The 24,413-nt window shown below is 36.1% G+C and overlaps 1 protein-coding gene across 1 annotated transcript in view; it reads right to left on the reverse strand.

The window, feature by feature from the left end:
• LOC112688937 (Krueppel-like factor luna) overlaps nt 1-24,407 on the reverse strand; it is a 66,378-nt gene extending 41,971 nt beyond the window's left edge. The window contains exon 1 of the mRNA XM_025562374.1: nt 23,972-24,407. Coding sequence (XP_025418159.1) covers nt 23,972-24,404 — 433 coding nt within the window. The 5' untranslated portion in view covers nt 24,405-24,407. The remainder of the gene's footprint in view (nt 1-23,971) is intronic.
• Between the last annotated feature and the right edge of the window lie 6 nt (nt 24,408-24,413).

Below are 24,413 nucleotides of genomic sequence, written 5' to 3' on the forward strand. Positions count from 1 at the left end.
GGCTTAGTTGAACAAATAAAACTAGACATCCGACCAAAAAATAAGTACCGCAATTACTATGTTTATATTATGATTACAGCAATCTAGTGTATGTACTTGTCGTCCAAGCTGACAATATCGTGTAGTACACCACCAGACCACCCGCGGAATAATAATGACTTGTGTTTCGATAAACGCCAAGTCACTAATCTACATAATATTAACGTTCAATCGAAATCAATAGTTTTATTCGATCGGTCTTTATTGTTCCTCGAACGTATTGCAATGACATATTTCACACGGCGTATTTGTACATCGGTATACCATAATAGTGATTCCTACGTATTGTTAATTGTTTTACACTTGATGTGCCACAAACTCGTCAAATTCTAGATTATTTTTTATGGCAGACCCGCGCAAACACGAACTCAATCATATACATTTACAACTCGATTTCGTACAATAAAACCATAAACTTTAAACGATTCCTTTGACTGTTCGATTTCGAATATTAGAATTTTATTGCATCGTGTACGTACGAATATACACAAATTTTGCCGCAGTCGCATCACATAAACCGCGTTTTCGGCTTGCCGGATAAACAGTACAGTCAAAAGAGCTGTACCGTTCGAAACGTTGTCTGCACGCAGATTAATTGCATGTATTAACATTGTAATTGTCTTGAAATGATTGGCAATGAAACGCGAATCATAACATCAATACTGTTTAAGTCGCATGGTTTTTGTTTTAAATTTTTTTTTCCGTGGGTGAATTATAAATCATCATAACGACATTGTAGGTATAGTTTTTACAAGAAAACGGAAACGCAACAGTCGACGGTTTGACGTAATTCTACACTCGTTTTTCAAGTGATAATTAATACGCGATGACAAGTCTGCTGTGTGCACGATTTATTTTTAATGACACGCATGGTGATAAAATGATAAATCAGTGGAAATTATGAACCAATTCAATTACGAAAATCAAATGCAAAAACTCGAGTGATCTAATGGATCGGGACCCTTTTGTTATCTAACACAACATTCTTCGCTCGATGTATATCCGTTAATTCCTCGAAATAATAATAGTAATAACATAGTTCAGCGTATATTTCTCGTCGCTTTCGATCGAGAGAAAAAAATCACAATTGTTCTTGTATTATCACCGTGATTTATTAATTTAATCGCCGTGAAACAATTACAATTGAAACATTATTCACTCGCAGTAAATTTATAACACCGCTGCTCTAAATAACGCGAATGCATGTACTACAAGTGGATAAAGATTAAAGTCGCTTTTGAGCCAATAGAATCTAAAATGTGGTTAAGCCATCGAGAGTACAATGGTGTTCGTTGATCGATTCGTTTTATACGATTTCAATGTCAACTGTATAACATTTTAATTTCGAAGTAATTAAATAAAATAAATTGTTCTAAATTTAAATTTGCATAAGGCTGTTAGTTCAACGGACGAATATAAATAATAATAAAAAAAAAAAATCTTAATAAAATAAGTGAATTTTTTTCAATCTCGTTTCGGATTCGAATCGCCGTGACCCGATTGCGCTCACATGCATTTGCAGGTAGTAACTGCATTACAATAACGGTTGTCGTTACGCCGCCGTCGGTCACAGGAAATGTTTCTTTATAACTATTTGTTTTAACTATTTTTTAATTATTAAAATACACTGTCGCTGTACACACATATTAGAGTAGCTATTATATAGATTATCCGTAAGCATTGTTCACCGTGAATCGACATTCGGATAAACATTGTACATACACAGTTCGGTAATATTACACATAGTAATATTCCAAAACGGCGAAGTAAATCGCGGTTCGATGCACATCGTGAAACCTGTACAAAACGAACCTCGCCGATTCAGCAGGAACCGTTTCCATAAACGAAGCGCGTTGTACCTGGTACTGCCACGGATTCCACCAGGGACATCATCTAACCGGGTGAGCCGAAAACCCGTCCAAAACGGCATATTTTGCCCCATGCGATTCCGCCGTTGACAGTTTTAATAAATTGTTGTCGCAGGCTTGAAAGACGATCTAATACTGTCCGGAAGACGCACATAGTGCAGTAAACCAACATAAAGCGTCTACTACTGTTACTAGTACTACTAATACCGTACACTATTGTTTCGTGATATTGTAACGATAATAATAACAGACGTTCTGAATTATTACAGCACGGTGCGATTCCAACAGCTCCGATTCGCGGACATTTGTCAACCGCAACGTTTTAACCTTTGAAATCATCATACACACTTGTACGTTTAATGTACATATTATTTGTTATAATACGACGCTAAACAATGATAATAATAATAATAATAATTCATGTAATTAGGCTTTTGTGCGAGCAATCCGGACGAGATGATTAATCGCGTTCGCTTGAAAATGCCTTACACGCACGCAAACGGATCGATGATTCGATACATTTATAACAATACGTATTCATTGCGAACGCGCCCTTTCCATAACAAGTGAAACTCCTACGCCAGAATCGCAATATTGATACACACACACATATATATATATGTGTGTGTGTGTGTGTGTATAAAATAATATGTACATGTGTATATATAAACTGTGAATAATCTTACTCGTAGGCCCAATTTGTTCGGCGGGGGCGATTCGAAATAGAAAGAGCAGAGTGATCCTGAAAACATCTGTTTCGAAAATCGCGACCGTATTCATCGGTTCTCGCGTCCCTCTTTTTTTTTCTACTATTTTCCTTTCCTCATCGCCTTCGGACCCGAAAAACACAAAGACCACGAGGGCGATTTGTTGCAGTAACAAATCCAAAAGGGTATTATGTACATTAAAGGCATACGCGGACACGCACACACACATTTGTATTCGACCCAGTATTTAACCTCCCGGGAGGTAATGATCTAGAAAGGCTTTAAACAAATTCTCCCCGATACATAGTATACGGTATAGATATATTCTCTTGTGGCCGTTTATATTATTTCTATTCGTCCTGCGGCGCGCGGACCCTCCGCCGCCAAGTTTAATGATATTTAAATGTCCTCGAATAATAATAATTATAATAATAACGATAATAATAGCAGAGCCACGTACGCACTGTGCACATGATTACCGCGACACCCTTTTCGCGCTGGCGACACGAAACGCGTACGGTGACATCAAACGGTTCAAAAAGCACGTTTAAAAAATATTACGTATATATATATATATATATATTATACGAGATGATACGTATAAATATATGTACATACGTGCGGTCATCAGGAGATCGTGTTTGCTCCCTCGTCGTCTTCGTCGTCGTTAACCACCGCCCATTAGCCATTCCGCCGCGAAAGAGCTTTTAATTTTCGTCCGGTCGCGTACATAATCCTTTAAACGATGAACTCTCGCGCGTAATTGAAATTCCATTGTGGTAAATCCCTATATTTCATCAATTATAGATTTCATTTTTATTTCCTCTTTTCGTAATCCTTCGGACCCGCGTTCCAAAATTCATATCCGAAAGCTGAAATCGTGCGGATAGGGGTTGCTTTTTCTCTCTCACACACGCATTGCCACGCTCACTCCGGTTCTCTCTTCCTGTCTCTTGTAAAATATTAGTCTTCACCCCAAAAGTCATCGAGAGGTTACGTCCGTTATTTATATGACGGCGGGCGTGCGAATACTGGTTTTTATTTCATAGTAATAATCGTATCGGGAACGAAATTCGAGCGTCATAAAATTTATTCGCAGAGAGTCCACGTTATTATTACAATATAAAACGCGAGAGTACTATAGCGTATAGTAATATCCATCATAAATACGTCATAATCGTCTCGGCTTAACTTCGAGTCGGACACGTCATTGGAGACGTAGCACGAAAATAATAGTATGATATGTACACACACACACACTCACACATAGATGTAAACGAAAAATTTCGCTTTATTACAAAACGGTTTATAATATTTATTATGAAGATACGTGCCCGACAGTCGAACGACGAAGGGCCACGCGCATAAACGTGTATATATATGATAATATTATACTATATGCGTGCACGGCAAGGGTGGAAAATCTTTTTTATGTCAGTTAGTCCTAATTTATAGTCAACCGTGAGGATAATTAACGAATTCATACGGATGAATATATTTTGATATGCACTGAAAAATATGTGTTATATTATTATTGTACTAACTGTATTTTTTTTCGATCACGACGTTTTGTTCTGTCTATAATTTTCATTTCACTGTTATGTGGTAGAATGTTTTCTCACCATTAAAACGTTATTTTTGAATTTACCTTTTTAACACTAAATATTTGAATTCTGTACACGTGCCACCTTGGGAACGTTTACTTTTGCAGGTTCGTCAGCTTTGATGAAACCATTTTAATGCATTTAACCATTTTAATTTCACAGCGATACGGTGATAACTTAAAGAGTAAGTCCCTGCAACGGTAAACTACACTATTGGCGTTACATAACCGCACCACCGCGATTATGTACATAAATGTATTCGATTAGTCTCCGTTTTTTTATTTCACTTGGAATTAAATGCATTCGTGATTTATTTATAATTTCAATAGATGACTGAATATAAATAAAAGTCGTAAAAACTTTCTAGATCATTAGTAAGTATATAATGGGACAATTTCCCATATCATAAACGGACGAGCTATTTTCCTCCAAAAATGAGATACCGTTTTCCTTCAATTATTATAGACGCACTCATTGATTATTCATGTTCCTTCACTTACCGGTCACCATAATATATATACTTCTTTACTCTCCATTTTCAAATAAAATACTTACTATTTTAGAAGTAATAATTTATAAACGCACATGAGTACCTACTTGTATTTAATTTTCATAAAAAAATAAAAAAAAACCAATTATTATTTACTATTATTATATCTTATTTTAATAGAGTAAGTTAGCATTTTATGTATTATTGTTTAATAATTAAAAAATGACAACGTATTATTTATAGTGATTGCAATGCTGATATAATAATACAATATACTCAGTGATCCGCGGGCCGAATGAGCGCAAGTTCAGGATCTAGTCCTGTATCCTAGTATCCTAGTTTTATTTTCAAAATGTTAGTCTTCAGATAAATGTGACCATCAAAACATTTATTTGGAGGGAAATGTTCGGTGAAGGAAAATGGTGTTTATTTGTGGAGCAAAAGGAATTTTATTTATTTTTTTTAGGAAAATGGACTGTGGAGGAAATGGTATTTCATTTTTGGAGAAAAATGGTCCCGCTCTCATAAACCAGATCTCAGCACCTAAAACTTACTATCGTCAATCCAAATGTATATGCACACTAATGTTGTTGATGAGTTAATTTTATTACCACTCAATATAACGAGGGATCCAACTTAATTTATGGTACTAGCAAATCAATAATTGAAGCGCTCGGCCGAACAACGGGACAAGTGCCACTGAGCGCATTTTACAATGGAGGCGTTTAAAATATTACGGACCATTTCCACGACTTAAAACTTAACTTATTATTGCCTTTTAATCTATTTTTATTGTAATTTCAATGCGGTAGTGAACATATACAATAAATTGTACTCGTGCCCCGATACTTCATCGATAAACGTAATATTGCTGAGATTGGCGCTTGTCCCGTTGTTCGGCCGAGCGCTTCAATTATAGCAATCACCTTGAAATGGTTCCAAAATTATAATTAGCCTTAAAGCATTCACAGTAATTATAGCGACATTCAGGTTGAATCCTGCTTTTCAGTGTTGTTCGACGGAATCGACAAAACTCACGGGCGAATATTTTACTCTTTCTGCATCACCGGCAGCGAACATGCGAGTGTTTATGTGTAATCAAAGATATCGGACACACGGGATAAAGAGAGAGAAAGAGGAGAGGGGGAAACGTAAAACCGTTCCTGGTATAACCGTCTGATTTAATTAGTTTCAATCTGAGAATCATAATAATTTATACATTCACAGGTCCGCGCGGCGAAGAGTGATAAAACGGCACCGTCGTATATATTAAATATGCAGATCAGCAGCAACAGCGACATTCATTCCCTTCGTCTAATTCTCTCTCTCTTTCACCCACTCTCGAACCTCTACCCGTCCACAGTAGTCTCTCGTTCGCGCCGCGAGTGCGTATTGCTGGCGGAACACAATATATATTATATAAAATGGATTCCGAAAAGGACGAAATGGGAATCTCGGGTTCCTCCCCCCCCCCCTGTACAGCGCATGTGTGTGTGTGTGTGTGTGTACGACGAAAAATGGCGGAATACCCGATAGTAATTACACCACTCGGCCGGAGTCGTAGAATAAATGAACTTGCCCGCCGCCGCCGCCGCCACTTCTGTCCGTCCGCGTTTAATTACAAATACCAGTCGTGGTTCGGCCCTCGGCCTCGGCGCATTCACACCGGCGGCGGTATGTCATTACCGAACAACCCCTGCGCACTTGACTGTTCCGCCACCGCCGCGTGCACGCACATCGGTCGACTTTCCGACGCGCTGAAAATTGTTTTCCGCCTCCGTCCATCTCTACATCATCCGCGCACCATTCTAACCGCAACAGCCCATCTCATATCTCTATACGGACCTTCGGTGCTATGCCACGATTATTTTTAATACGGCGTAAGGCGAATTACTACGATAGGAATAAAATCCCACGGTTCCCAGTGCACGGGCCTTTTTAGCGTTCGACAGCTCCGGTCACATTAACGGACCTGATAACCCGTGTAAATTATGGAATAGCACCCCACCCGAAATATATACGCTGTTGTTCGCTTCGAGGACATTTTTTGTTTAATTATAATAATGATTATACGACCGACGCGTAGGACCTGCCTATAAATATGTATTACACGCTTTTATATTTCCTTTTTTTTTTTTTTTGTCGAAAAAACGATTAAGAGAAAGTACTGTGGAACGACGATGATGCTGCAGTAGTGTACGGCATTACGGTAATTGAATTGCAGATTCGCTGGAAAGAAAATGGTCGGAATAGACGGATGTAAAAAAAAAAAAACGTACAACAGTCCCTTTCAATACGCGCACCTACCGATTTTACGACGTATCCGTTTTAAAACAACGCATCAGAATAATATGCGTGTTCGAGTGGGTTTTATTTTATCAGTTTGTGTTACGGCACGGATTAGGATTTGTTACTATCTTCAAAATTGTTTATATTTGACTAATAATGTACAATAAAATCCGAACCAAATTTAAAACCGTTCAACTGCTTATTGGATTTAAGCAGATAACGGCGCAATATCATCAAATGTGCATTAAGTATTTTATATGTGTGCGTTTTACTTTCAATTTTATTTATGATCCTGTCGATACTGTTGAGCTCCAACTTGAATCGGCTGTAAAAACTGCGTCGACGGTGACGGTACCGTCCGCTTTTGCGTAATCCTAACGGATTAATATCATTTACCTTCTCACTCTCTTTCTCTTCCTCTCTAATTGAATATATATATATATAAATAGTCGTAAAAATATTGCACCTATGTTTATTGCTTAACGCCGGCGATGACGACAACGAAGAGCGACAAAATCCCGTTTTATTCTTTTCTATACAAGTAAAATATACCATATTTTATTTACACTAACTTAAAACAATATTTACTCTGAATAATATAATAATTATGCGGTGTTTACCTGTGAACACACATTTAAGATAAGAACACGTCTTTGTACGCGATTGTTTTTATCGTACAATGCTTTGATTTAAATCTAGTAGTTCTTAACGGGTTTTGCCACGCATATCTAACCCGTTTAAACATATAAATACCATAGGATATCACGTTACGTATATTTCTAAAGAGCGAAAATCGATTTTTTTCTTTCTGAAATTCTTTCTTTAACTGAAATTGTTCACATAATATTTTTTCAGTCGTTTCGTGAACACGCGCGTATCGTATATTAAATCCCAGACATATTTTATCTTACCAGTTCGAATTATGTAAAATACATGTTAGAAAAGCACATATTGTAAGCATACCAAAGGCTCGGTTTCTGAACCTACCTATGTTAAATATTTAACTATAGTCCGTACACAATTTAAAAATAGTTTGATAACTATTAAACATGGTTACTAACAAAGAAACCTAAATAAATTAAATATATTACTCAATGGTTAACATATTTTTATTTTGGTAACGGTTTTTAATATTGGCTAGTATGAATATTATTTAATATCGACAATTTACATATTATGTACTGCTTTCTAATGTACAAACGAATAGACGGACGGACACAACGGGGATATACGATGTTTATCAAACTTATGTTTAAAGACTAAAAATCCGTACGTTTTGATCGTGTATTTCATATATTTGTATAATATTTGTATGTAGGGTAAAAAATATCATGGTTATTACATATACACATATTCAGAGATATATTTAGGAACTTTGTGCCTCAGGTAAGAAAAAAAACGCCCCCTTCCCAACCAAAATTTATTTAGCAATAGGTGTATTTGTAAATAAAATACATGATAGTGAAACCAATGCATTCTTTGCTAAACTCATAATCTCAAAGATATACATAGGTACTAGGTAAAAATAAATATTGTAAATCATTAATTAGCAGGTAATGTGAAATAATCGTACTTTTGCTTCTAAAAGGGCCCCTAAACTATGTGCGGTCAAGGTATCCTGTATATTGTATGTATAGCTAATACTGCAAGATATATATATATATATATATATATATGATTCATAAAACGATACCCACTAATAACAATAATAGAAACAGGAAATCCATGAGTTGTAATAATGAAATACTTTTGTTACGGGCAAGCGTGGGTTTTCAATACTTCATCAAAACGCATAATGTATATGTAATTGTTTTTGCTCGAAGTTATTATAACTAGGATTGTAGCGGGCAAAGTTGCCGATAGTAATCGTTCGACTATATTTGCACGGCCACATCCCCAGCCCCTTTAAATAATTTACACCTAGTCGCGCGCCAACGAACGTTCACCACCCCCATACATATATGTGTATCGTACGGTACATAATATCGAGGAGCGTATGCTATGATACGCTTTCCGAGCGTTCGGTATAATTTTCCCTCCCCGAGGAATCTGATAATGGTTCCGACCTCTCTCCCGGGCCTGCGTCGCATCGCCGTAGCAACGGACTGCGCTCGGCGGTATACGTGCATGCATGATATTAAACGCGTGCGCACGGATATTATATCAGAGACTCTTTCCATAATCACAACGGAATTTGCGGGTTATTACTATTATTATTATTATTATCGTTCGCGCACCACCGCCTCCACAGCTACCGCCCTCGACCACGGGCGACCCATATACCGTCTCCGCGCACCTAACAACACCTACGTGTACGCGGGTGCTCAATTACGTCCTGAACTGCTTTTGTTCGCGCGATCGTACACGTATATGCGCCGAGTATATGCATGAGTACACCGATAATAACGATAACGATATTCCGCGACGCGTTAATATAACGACCTAGCAGGGGTGCGGACGCGCGCGCGTCCGTGGTAAATAATTTATATAAATATACGACGGGGGGTCGGAAAGGCTCGCATTAGCCCGGAGTGGTCTTCGCGCAAGCACACCTGATGTCGGCCGTTAAACCGTTTACGAACTCCGATGACCGAAAAACTTTGTTCGCTTCCGACTACTACACCGTATGCGCGTGTATACACTTAAGTATATACATACATATATATATATATATATATCACGAGGTGTGTTCTTTATTAACGGTCGAAATCTCGTGCGCAGCGTACGACCTTTTTCGATTTCGTCCTGGGGGAGGGTTTCGACCGCGGCGTTGGCGCATCGACGATGCTCCGCGATCTTGCACGTACTTTTTGTTTGCCGAGAAACGGAACGAGCCCGACGCGAGTTTTGCACGAGAACAACATCGAAGCTAGTGCGCGCATTAAATCACCAGTAAACGCTATGCCGGAAACGGACTACGAGTGACGTTGGCTTGCAACAGAAATAGTGTTTATAATTGTTCCGTCGTTACACATTCTCCGGTAAGAATTGTGAAACCGATACGTGAAAAAAGTTGAATGTTCAGTATAACCGTTTGCACTTTTTTTTTTTCCTGTAAATTTGTACAAATAAGTATTTTATTTACTTTGTAGTGCACATACAATAAAAATTATAAAATTACCAGCTGAATTGCCCGACTTCGCCAGTGTGTAGTTTTTGCTTTCTCTAAATTCGGCCAGTTGGTTTTATATGAATAGCGATAGAAATACAATTCCCCCAACTACAGAACATAAAAAGAGCCTGTTCTATTATATACATAGGAATGGTTTAACATATTTAGATAGTTATAATATTTTAACATACTAATTGATTAACAATTTTATTACATTACATACGTATATTATATATTATATTGGATGTGCCGGAAACATGTTGAAAACGGATAGTTCTGTATTTACTGTAATTAATATTTGAAATAATAACACTTAATTATTAATATTACATCAACAGTAATCGTGTTTTATTTTATCGTTTACTATTTTGCGTATATTGTGTACCTACGTTACGCAATAAAAATAAACCTACGATTCGCGGGCGCGTGCATCGATTGCGAATTTTGAACAGATTTTACTTCGAAATCACGTTAAAAAACGTCGAAATATTGTGCTTCGCCTCGTGAACAATCGACGATGACGATAAAGACGACTGTTGACGACTGCACAGATATGTTGTACATGGTATGTTACAGTACAGCCGCGAAAACCACAAGACGTGTCTGCGTAATACACGAAAACGATGTAATTCGATTTACGAGTGGTCGGAGGGAGTTGCAAAAGTTACGAAAAATAAAAATAATATCGTTTTCGCTCTGCAGACGACTGTTGCGTGTAAAATAATAATAGTTATACAACGAGATCCCGGTACGTGGATCTGTAGGAAGGTTTTCCTTCGCGATTGTTTAAGACTTTAAACCGGGCCTTCGCGTGCGGTTTCGCTTGATTTATGATTTACGACTATACCCGATTTATTCATGGGTGTTTCCAGATTAAACAATATAATAATAAAACTATGCAATAAGCACGCGCGCACCGTAACTCAAATCAATTTGGAAGGTTTATTTATTTATTTATGCATAATGCGCTTGCGGTAACGCTGCTGGTATACACGTCTCCCCCCCCTGGGCCGACGATTACTGCGTTTCGATCCGGCAACAACTTAAGAGTAATTTCGTGAAGTATCTCAAGGCCCGTCGTGAAAAATAATTACTTCGACTACGCTTAATTATTTCAGTCGAGTTCTGAAATATGATTCTTTAAGTATGAAGTAAAATCGATTGTTGTAAATGTAAATATATTTTGATTAAAATATTACTTCTTTAAAGTGACTTGAACTTTAACATAAAACGATTATACAATTCAGTACATTAAAACGAAGTTAGTTATCTCGCCGTCCCGTTTCTCGGCAAAATAATTTAACGCTCCGATATAATTACAAAGGAAAAAACTTTTTTCATCCTTTTCGTTTTGCCGTCATAATTCTCAACACGAAGCACGGAACATTGAGACGTGTTTACATCATCATCACGTACTTGTTTCTCATATAGAGTCAACGTTATTCGGAATATTGCCGCGAACATATTATTCCAATTTTGATACTTCCCATATTGAATTGCATGCAACCAAATTGCCTACAGAATCGTAAATTTACGCGGGCGTTTATCGTTTCACACGAAATCATATATCGTTTGTTGCAGTCCACGCCAATCGACAATGACAACGTGATAATTCAACATTTTATAAATCAACACTAGAAGTTATCTTAAATTTTTAAAATTATTATTTTTGTATTCAAAAAACCGTCAACGATTGAAAAATACTATTTATAACGTCGTGATCAAACGAAATAAGGTGGCAGTATTCGGTGATTGTTTTGAACCAGGTCACCAGCGGTTTCGGGTTCTGGGACGATCACCTCGAACGAAGAAACCTCCATCATCCCTCAACAACAGTGTAACCGAATCCTTGGTAAAATTATATTCGACATACAATAACTTCGGATACCGAAATCTTTTAACACAAGAAAAATAAATAATAATAATTTGTATCGGTTATACGTACGTACATTCATACATTTTACTCTTAACACGGTAATAAAACATAATTTTATTACATCATATTATTTCGGTTTTATGCGGTTTCATAATTTATTGTAAATGAAAAAATGTTTATTACGGCCCGAGGTATATATATATCAACGTTGTCATCAAAGTAACTGCACGTGATCGGATCGTGATAATCGCGACTACTAATGCAATCGTCGACAGCCGATACACATGTACACGTAGGTATTTGTGTGATCTTATACACTATCATACATGAGTGCCACGTGTAATAACATTCAATACTGAACCTCGTTAAATTACCATATGCATTGTGTCATTTTCGTTCGACGCAAATCATAATATTCAGCCATTTATTCTTCTTCTGCCGTCATCAAACCAGCCACGTACATCACTATAAATTATTGTCGAATAAAAACGAATTCATTCAATTATCACGAATTCAAGTACATAAATACGCGACACCCATCGATAAATACAAATACAACAATACTACTATTGGTTTCTACACATGTTTCGAAGATACGGAGGAGCATTGTAAAGGGAAATTCCACGGGACTTTAATCACTGTACATCGAGAAAGCATATGCGTGTATACAAGTATTTTCTAATATTCTGTGGCAATGGTTTTAAAAAATTACGATATGCTTTGAAGAAATCTTGCGATCTATATCTTCTACTAGGAATCGTTCGGAACACCGGAATTGTAAAAATATTTTTGTAATTATAATCGGTTTTCAATATTATTCTGATCATAAACGTGTCGCACAATGTTTATTTTCGCGTAGATAAGATAATAATATACTCTCGTTGACTAATAAATTATTGTAGGTGCCTACAACGCGTACAACACCAAATAGCGCAATAAAAATCATGCCATAAATATAAATCACCGCTCGTGTTATTGGTATTTTATTATTTTCGTTGAAATAAATATGAACATTTTTGAACTGTTTACAAATTCCGGTAAAACGAATCGAAAGATGGTGGAGTATAAAAACTTCCAATCGGTCTTATATCATAAGTAGCGTACAAGGGAATCGGTATAATCATGTGCGGTGTATTATACTAATGTATGGTCAAACAATCCGAAGTCCCCTTGCGAGATAATTGCCACTAATAGCGATTATGTAATTATCATCGTTGTCGTCGGTGCCATAATACGGTATGTGGTAACAAAAAAATAGAAGCAAAAAAAATGATTGATCCTACGGATGATGTGCGCGAGGAGGAGCGTACAACACGGTCTCTGTACATTTTCCCACTAATTGTATTTGACGGACTAATTTATCGCGACCGGCGACAAACAGTATTATACAAACCGTCTGGTGCGTGCGTGTTCGGAAACGTCGGCGGCGGTGTGCCGCGACGGCAGTTTATTTTCATTAACCATCATAACGCCAGCAGAGTCGAGAGACGAGAGGATTAAGATGACCCTTAAGGACTGACATCATTTTACCGGATGACTCATTTGTGCGCGCGCGCGCGTGTGTGTTTTGGCGCGCGCATGTGGTCACACGCACAGATAGTTGAAAAAAAAAATATAAAACAATAACAATAATCAAAGCGGAAGGGGCGGAAGGAAGAGTGAGAGAAAAATAAAACAACTAAACCATATCGTAATAAAACCTTATTAAAAAAAATAAAAATAAGCCATTATGTTCTTACGCAGGCCGCGATGACTGTTCGACAACATTGTAGTTAACTCGACGTGTGTATGTGTGTGTGTGTGTATGTATGTGTGTTATACACGTACACAGCGGTTTTTAGATTCGGAGGTTTAATTTCTACGGACAATCCTAAAACAAAACCACACGGCCCACGTGCGCACGAGATTGCCCGCAACGACGACGGACGTCCCTGTAGCCCTCTGCTCCTCGATTCCCTGACGACGTGACGTGTCTTGGGTCCAACGGTTTTTATGTATCCTCTTCTTCTCTCTGTAGCGAATCCCTTCACTACTCATCCCGGCCACTTTCCCCGTCGCGAAAACCGTGCACAGCAGCACTCGGTTTATTACAAACGACATCGCACGCTTCTCTCCCGGGTCCTTCGAATATTATTACTACGGGAAAACTTTCTTCGCCCACGTTATTATTATAATCTAACCCGCGCCGCTTCGGTGTATACATTTACACTTACGGAATAACATTATCTCGTATTACACCGACAATTATATTTCGCACCGCAAAAGTAGGTATAGCGTAACACGATGCTGATATACGCGCGTTCCGCGAATGATTTTTTACATTATATTTTTGCAGTTCATCATCATCGTTTCGTCAACGTTATTTGCAAAGCGCGCGTTTTATAATGTAGCATAATACCGTACCTATCGAATATCGAAATCACATCGAATAAAACGTATCCGCAGACATTTTTACATCATAAACATTAGACTGTCGTGTTATATAATGTACGGAATAGATACTGGCAAGTAATATCCACTGGAGCTCAAAATATTAAAATAGTAAATAAATGAGAATCAAAGAGAAAAAAAAAAAAACAATTTTACTATTTATCTGTATCTAAATTTGTAATTGCTTTATTATTTATAAATTATTTCTAATAATTTTCATAAAATGAATGGATGGTACTTATGAAACTATCACAATCCGAGTTTGACAAATCTAACGAAGTATTGTATTATTTATATTAATTACCATACAAATCAAATGAATGTATTTAAGTAAGATAACATTGACGGTATACTGCATTTTCCGCCATTCGTGATCCGCTCGCGTTTGCTGACCGTTGTCGATATGGTGTTTCAATGTATAAACGGCTGCGAAAACGATTAAACTGCGCTAGTTCGTATTTCACACAGTCGTTTTTAGAGTTAAATTGAAAACAATTCGAACGCACTTGATGCACGGGTTAACGCGATGACGGAGCGTCGATCGTCGCGTAATATACGATACCCTATGGCGGTGTACACCACGTAATTATTTCAATTTCATAGCTTCTAACAAACTATAATAACACATATTGCCGCACACGCAGTATTATTATCATTATTATTATCATCCTGCTACCGCAACGTACAAGGTTTGTTTTCTTTCGTCGTTTTAGTCATAAATATACGTGGTGCACACGCTGCGCAGTACCGTCGATTTTATGATAACACTTTGCAGGAGAGGAGCGTTAGATTCGCAGTCCGAAACACCGAGGGCGCTGCCAAATTTCGAATGTAATTACAGTTTTCAGTATTTTAATATGTATTTATTATTGCACGCGCACTTGATCGAGTTAAATATTGATTAAACCGTATACGAGTGTAGATAGTTACTCTGTTATCAAAATTGTATTCTAGTTAAGTGTTATAAAACCGTCGGAAAACTCGAGGTCTCGCGTAGAATCTACTATCGATAGTCGTCCTTTTTCATAGGAAAATCTGATAAAAAAAAAAAAGACTCCTCTGTGTGACTCCACGTATTTAAAACACGATTTTCGTATTTTAATTGTTTATGTACGAGTATAACAATACCCTCTGCTGAGGCCCACTCAAAACATTTGCTTATTATCTAACGTACGAAGAATGTCCATCGTTTAAATTAAAATTAATTTGGTCGCTAGACGTGAATAGATTCTACTATTCCATTAAATATACGTATACACTATATATCTGAGTTTATCTTTATATGATAGAAATTATAATGCGATAAACGTCGATTTAGCGAACGCAAAGAACGCTATTGCGGAGATGCAGAATATTATATTATTATAATATAATATTTTATATTATGATGCGAGAGTATTATTCGAAGTAATTTCTCGGATAACTGTACATATGCGTTCATACATAAAAGGCGGTACGAATTAAATTATATTCCATTCCGGTGCGTATAGAAAGAGATATAGAAAGAGAAAAAATAAAAATCTCGCACGTGTTTTTCAGTTATCTTTTAATAAGTTAGCCGCACTGCGAATCGTTTAAAATTACAAAAGTCCAGTAATCCCAGTGCGAGTGTGTGTGTGTGTGTGTGTGTGTATGTGTGTATGTGTGTATTTTTAGGCATTTCCGTTTTTGTGCGTTCCAGGCACGTTTTAGCCACCGACAAACGTCGCATATTCTCAAACTGTGAGTATAATATTAAACCTTTTATACACACACAAACATACACACATGCCCACGCGTGCACATCCAATCCTTCGTTTTTATATCAGTAATACGGTGTATAAATTATTATTATCGTATTTATTTGACGAGTAATCGATATCGATGATTGTGCAATAACGTCTTCTTTGCGCTTTAAATATTACAAAACTACAAGAAATCCGAGTGGTAAATCTGTAGAGACGGCAGGATTAAGGTGATAATTCTGTTCCACAGGTCTATATACCTTCTATTTTTGAAAAATCAATAAAAACCCTTCTATTTGCCGATGATGCTAAAATATTTTCAATTATTAAATCTTCAATTGATACTTTGATTTTACAATCAAATTTGGACAAATTTGTTACTTGGTGTCGTTAAAATCACCTTCCTCTTAATATAAACAAATGTAGTGTTATTACTTTTTTTCGCATAAAAAATGTTATTACTTGTAATTATAAAATTGACGATTGTAGTATCACTCGTGTTACTTATATAAAAGATCTAGCGATAATTTTTGAATATAATTTATCTTTTTCTTTACATATTAATAGTTCAATTAAAAAAATCATTCAAATTGTTAGGATTTATTAATAGAAATACGATTCATTTTAAAAATATTAATTAATTTAAAACATTATATTTTTCCCTTGTCAGATCTCAGCTTGAATTTGGATCGAGTATATGGTCACCTAATTATTCTTCATATAAAAATACTATTGAAAATGTACAGTATACATTTTTAAGCTATTATGTTATTATACATTATATATCCCAATTTCGAGAGACATTTCAAATTTCTCAATTTGGATTTACATCTTGCGAATTAAGGAGAAAGGTTGCTGATATTATATAACTATATGATTTATTAAATGGTTATATTGTGTTGTATGTGGCATGTGCCACTAAAAAAAATAGACAAATATAACTTCTTAAATTGCGTAATGTTAGGCCAATGAAGCAAATAAGCTGAGGCAGCACTTTATAAAATAATATTTAAGGACAGAAACAAGACAGAAGGGGGACAGTGCGGGTCTCGACTGAGAGACGGTTGGATAGTGAGTTTTTTTGATATCCTTAAATTTGTGTGTTTATTTCATTTTTAATAAAGTTTTTCTAAAATAGTGTACTTAATTGTTCATTGTTTTTTCTTTGTATACCATCGAAAGATAGGTATACTACAATTGATTCCCCAGAATTATTATCAATGATCCATTTTAATATTTCAAACCTCAGTTTGAGAAAATCTAAATTATTTTATAGTCTATTTTCTAAAAATAACTTTAGTTCTGCATCATTTTTCTCTAGAGCCTTATCATTTGCTAACCTTGTTGCTGACCATGTAGATTTTTTTTCATATCAAGAAATATTTTTAAACAAAATGTTTACTTAGCTTTAAGTCTAATTGATACCTGAATCATCACACAATTATCAAATACATAAAATACCATATGTCTGTTAATAATTTCACTTTTTATTATTATTCTATTGTCATTTGTATTACAGAATTACTTAAATTTATTATTACCACTTTGTATTATATACGAATGTATTTTCATTTTATTATTGTACTCACATTTTACCAAAGGATTCTTATCCGTTTATTATAAATTAAATAAATAACTTTTTCTGTACAGTTAATGCGTGTTTCGATTTGGACTTGAATTCATGATGGTGTTTTCTTCCGGTTTGTGTAAATACCGATGTGCATTAAAAAATTTGATTCGCTCAGTTACAGGGATGGCATTTTTAGTATTGTCTTTTTAGTTTTCTATCTTATAAAGGAATGCAATCGTTTTCCAACGTGTTTTGTTCAATTTATAATATGGACATGTTCATCGGTTTATGATGTTGAAATATGTTTGTGTATGAAACGAAGTACAAAATTGTTGAAAGATTGAGTGATAAAGAAGTTTCGAAATGTTCGACGACACTACTGGCGCGGGATCATTGGTCATAAGCTCTACGATTACTAAAACTCCATAAATAGGTATATCATAATAACGTAACCGTACGTGAAATCTGCAGCTTAACGTTCATATATATGGTGTTCATTTATTTCCGGTTAATATTTTAGAGACCCTTCATCCGCTTGCCACGTAGTATCCCCTAAATATTATTATCGCATCGGTTATTATCGCACCGGACAATAATCGATTTCCCCATCCGATCGAACAACAATAATAATAACATTACGTTACGTACTTGGATATATGTTATGTATTTGTGTGTGTTAAATCGGTTTACCGTGAAATATTGATGAGGTGCAGCAGCAGCAAGTCGCCGCCGTCGTGCACTGCGAGAGTAACGAAGTAACCTATTTTAAGTGGTTGCGCTTTGAGCCATAACTGTATTACGAGTATTATGCACCGTAATAAATATAATATATCTATTCGGTAAGTCGAACGTAAATCAAGGTCTTAATTGCAATACTGTATATCACTTGATCCACTGTACGCGCATCATACGGATTCGACTTTCTCGGTTATATACTATACTATACATACCTATACTATATATCTACACCTACTACCACGAATGATCTGACAAAACTCGGTCCACTACTTACATGTATCGATCGTTGTTCCGACGTTCTAGTCAGGATTTAAATCGATAACCGCGCAGTCGTTTGGTTCGAGGTACAATCGTCCGTGGACCGGCTCTAGATTTGACTTGTGAAATATTATAAACTGCTTGATTTCGGTCGGTTGGTGGTAGAGATAAATTAGCCGTTCCGCGACGATCGAAAGACCTCGTGCACGTGCGTACGGCGTTTGTTGTGCGTGTGTATTGTGTATTACAAAAAAAAATTACAATGCAATACTCGAGAAGAACATTTTACCATCATTATCACTATTACTGATTGTTTTGTTGTTTTTTATTGTTGTTATAAATTGTTATATTGTTGTGTTTTGTGCGCGCGGTCACGGGCTGTACAGCATTCGTGCGGGGATTTATCTAAAACCTCGTTTTTCCTCGAGCACGTCAGAACGGCAGCCGGCAAGTGTGCAACGTCCACACGCTTGTAAACGGTAGATCAATAAAAATAAAAAACAAACGTACACACTCGACGTGTGCGTGATAAGTGTAGGCATTATTAACGATTAACCGGTACCAGAAAACGAAAAGTAGACCTGAAAACGGGAACCGGCACGCCCTGTGGCCAGAAACGAGTACCTGTTTATACTCGACCGAAGCGCGGGAAAACTACGGGAAACGTCGAACATTACAGGATACCTCGACCACGGTTTTCGCGAATAGTACGTGCACGGGGTGTCCCGCGAACACGTGAACGTTTTTAACGCGACACCCGTCCCGTGTTCGCGGCACACCGTAAAACGTGCAACGTAATCCCGTACGATTAATATTCAACGCGACGAGATTGTATGCGTTTTAATGGAATTTAAAATCACTGCGAACGCTGCGAATTATGCGTACCGTACACACTACAGTGCGCGCATCGCGTACATTGTCCCTTTGGCGAATCCCATTATTATTATTATTATTATTATGTATTCGTGCGGTAGTTCATACGAAATGCACATGTTTATACAAATTCGTGCGCAACGAAGAGCGAAAAAACTGTATAAACGTACACGACGGTACTCGCTTGAATGCATAATAACACGTCCGTAGAACTTGCACTTTGTAGGTAAATTTTTTTTTCAGTTTCACATAATTTTATTTTTTAATTTCTAAATACATAGCTTTTTTTCCAACCCTCGTGACGGCATACGCGCGGTGCGACGCACTTGAATACAGCCCTATCGTAAACCTGATTAACGCTGCAAATGTATCTGAGCGTGTGTGTATGTGTGTATGTGTATTTAGCATAAACTATGTTAAATATTAATCACATTACCGTATGCGTGTGTGATTCGATTGTTGTAATATTTTGGATGGAGTACCGACGAGGAGTAAATACACAATGCATAAGGTTAACTCGATTAACAAATTATCATTACCGTACAACAATAATACATGTACATCACGGACTATCGTTATGCACACACATTGTTTGAATTTGCCGCGTTAATGTGGTCATATTTTATGTGAAATTTGATTTTATTTTTTTTTTTTTTTTAAGTTTTTTCACGTTCATTAATCGAGCGTTTCCGGTTTCTACGAGTTGCTTTCCCGCTTCAGCCTGCAACCGATTTAAGTGGCGTAACGTATTAAAAGGTGTTTTAATGGGTAGCCATTAATTTTTGTTTTTATCTACCCGTTAATAAATAGGACGTTAAATTATTGTCTAGCGGTGTACATTACGGAACATTGAACAACCATCACGGACATACGGGTGCGTAACCCGATGCAAAATTGCTTATGGTTTTCTCTTCATTAGGATTTATTAGTTTTAACCGTTCGGAGTGGATGGCATCAGCACGATAGCACTGTAATATTATGCAATATGCTTATTAATTGAACAGCCACCGCCTAACGCGACGTGTTCGAAACGAAATATCTTTTTAACGATATAAATGCGCGTATTTATAAAAAAAAAAAAAACAAGTGCCCCCGAGCATTATATACCTACAAAGCGTATACGAAGGGTATATTATAATAATAATCGCAATCGTATAACGTGTGGACCGTTATCGTAATTGAAATTAATTGTCATGGTATCATAATATGATGTGTACTTATGATATACGTTCCGATGTATCGTTAATATCTGCGTTCTATACACGACAATATCATTTGAATTTCCATTATTTAATATTGCAATGAATTCACGGGACAAAAGCGTAACACCTATGATTCCAAATTTACATAAGATATTTACGAAATAAATCAGACAAAACCTATGGATTGCACGGAAAAACAATCATTACTAGATAATAATCGACTCTCAATCGATTTAATTATTATTCAAATATATATAATTATGATTCTATGAGTTATAAGTACCCAAGTTAAACTTAATCTCATTCCTTATTACAAAAATAAAAATATTAAAGTCGCAACATACGACGTGTATTTTGTCATGAAAATATAAACTACACGTTTTGAACAATCATTATACGCCCTTTTATATCGTTACATTAAATATTAATAATTTCCAACAAACTAAAATAATAAAAATATACTAAGTATATATTAGAGCTCTACCTAGAGAATTATTTTATTTTTAATTTATAGACATATCTACCGTATTCACGAATATTGGAATTATAAAACCATTTATCGTTATCAAATATTAATAAACACGGCGAATAACGATATTTTATACGTAGATACTATTTATTTATTTAAATGCATTTTCAAAGAATTATAGAATCATATAATACAGCTTAATTGTTATGTGCTATAAAGTCAATGCGTGTTCGTTTCAAAAGTATTTTACAAGTTTTTTAAGTAACAATATTATCTATTTATAATAGGTATAATAAAGACTATGAATACACTAGTGTATACATATCTTTTGTCAAAAAATTAATAGATGTTAAATTATAAACATGTTATACATCGAATATTGTTTTTTGTCGTTACACGTTATCTTTTAGTTTTTAATTATTTTATATCCTACCAAATATTATAGTTAATGTTTAAATATTTAATTTTTAATTAAAATTGTAAATTTTTCGCGTTAGTAAATTGTTTATTAAAACAAATATGAGCTAAATAGAACTTAAGAAATAATTTGATCGCTAAAGAGTTTTATCAGAGTATTCATATTGATTATAAATATTATAATTTTTATGAATACGTGGTTAAATCGTATACAATTTATCATACCAATAAATCTCTCAAAAACAGTAATGTAACAGCATTATAATTATTCTCAAATCATTGTCATGCATTATTCATTTAACTTAATGTAATAAATTGTAACGGTTTAATTTAACAACTATCCAATTACTAAGCCTTTAAGTAGTATTATAAACATACCGTAGGATATAGCCAGGGTTGTATTTAAGATTTTTCCACCCAAGGGCAACAAAAGTTGCCACACCTCTTCCCTAAAGTGCAAAATAGAAAACTAGTATCTTCTACTATTTATTTATAAGCTGCTTAATACGCACGCAATTCATTTTCTCAATTTCAGTGCACTATTATACAATATTTGTAATTTTATAAAATCCAAAATAAGTACTGAGTTTCATTTACCTAAATAAAGTTTTAGAAAAAGTTTTTTATAAGACTGATTGATGGTAGGTACTCTCCAATCTTATCCGGCCACCCATTGCCATACAAATCAAGATTAAATCAATACCCATATCTCAATCATATTTAAATACAATACTCTAAAATAAATAAATAAATTGCGTACGCTTCTAAATAATATAAATAATTTTATAATATTACATTTATTTTTAAAATAATTTTATTTATTTATCATTTATAAATAATTGTCCATTGAAAATGCGAAAAAATCGATTAGTTTTTATTTAGAATCACCTTAAATATTTTATCGACCCCTTAAATATTTCAAGTGGAATATTGTCACCTTGAACCATCCCTTAAATATGGCCCTGGGTATAACGTATATTTTACGGACATGATCATACGAATAGGTAAATCAATAGGGAATGTATAGCGACGATTTAAGAATAGTGAACTTTGGTTTTCTTTCTTATGACCACAAAAAACAACTTCAAATATCTATATCTGTATTATACTATGTATGACAATATTGTACAATGTATGACTATAATAGTCATAATAAATTATTTTGATTTACTGATAAGTAAATCTTGGCTTTAATTAAATATTTGACTATCACTCTTCAAAGTTATTACACAAGTTATAAGATTTAAATGTAAAAATATTACATTTTCGATTTTAGTACACGAACAATTCAACGTTTGTTGAAAATTTAACTACACCGGGATTTTTCTCACTGCATTATGCGTACATCTGAATATCATATTTCAACAAATGTATACATCCGAAGATCCGATGATCGCAACGAATCTCCGTGCTGATGCAGAAAAATGCAATAATTGCGATCCAACAACCGACGTGCAGTGTACTCGAAAAGAAATTCAGTTTTTCGGCGAGATATATATATATATATATAAATATATACGATATACATTAAAAGGAACGTAAAATTTAAGTTGTTTACAATACTTCGTGCAAAAAACTAATTGACATTTCAACGCTGTACCATTATTCGATCACATCAATGTTATTTGTGTAAACATTTATCTATGAGGAGGACTTTGTGTTACTATAAACGGCCAGTTTTTAAAAACTTACGACCGAGCTACGCATGGTGTTCAACACGATGGATTCGACTGCCCGGTGACATAAGTATTGTTTACCTGTAGAAATGTGTTATATTTTGATATTAAGTAACCGAAGCAGTTCGATAGTCGAACAATTAGTAATTAACAAATGTCCAACGTTTTCTCGATTCGTTTTCCGGAATAAATCTTAGTCGTGCGCTTTGGCGCTTCAACATGTAATCCGAAATATCATGATATTGTACCCGCAGATAAACCTACAGATCGTAAAACGCTTTTGAATAATATAAATAATTTTACAGTATTACTTTTATTTTTCGAATAATTAGATTTATTCATCATTCATAATTTTTCGTTGAAAATACGAAAAAATCGAATTTTTTTTATTTAGAATAACCGTAAATATTTTGTCGCATCCATAAATATTTCAGGTGGAATAATGCCACCCTGAACCACCCCTTAAATATGACCATGGATATAGCCCTGGGCGGTAGTCGTCAGAACATTCGACTATGTACAATAATCGCAACACTACCCTCTAGTCTGGTTCGGCGCGTATTACAGACGCACGTCAGCCTAACGATACAATATATATATCCGTATATCAGTAATGTTACGTGGTTTACCGTTGTGTTTGGCTTTCGGCGTGACCAGGCGGAACGCGCTGCTGCCGCCTCCGCCGGCGGTCCCGTGATGGTGGTGCCCGTTGACGGCCGCGGCCACCACGCTCATGGCTGCGCCGCCGCCGGTGTGATGGTGGTGCTGGTGATGGTCGTGCTGCATGTACTTGAGCAGGCCAGCGGGCGATAGGGCCGACGACGGGCCCAGGTGGTGATGGCGGTGGTTGTTGTTGTCGCTGCTGGACGCGGCCGCGGACGTGGACGATCCGTTGCCGCCGTCACCGCCAACGCCGCCGCCGCCGCCGGCGCTGCAACCGACGGCCGCGGACGGCGACGAGGACGACGACGAGGACGACGAGCACGTCCGGACGGCGGACGACGGTTGCGCGCGCTTGACGGACACGCTGAAGTCGATCGGCGTGGACACGGTGATCTCCATCGCGCGGGA

This window comes from Sipha flava, unplaced genomic scaffold (genome assembly GCF_003268045.1).
Source record: "Sipha flava isolate LNK unplaced genomic scaffold, YSA_version1 41_pilon_pilon, whole genome shotgun sequence".
NCBI lineage: Eukaryota > Metazoa > Arthropoda > Insecta > Hemiptera > Aphididae > Sipha > Sipha flava.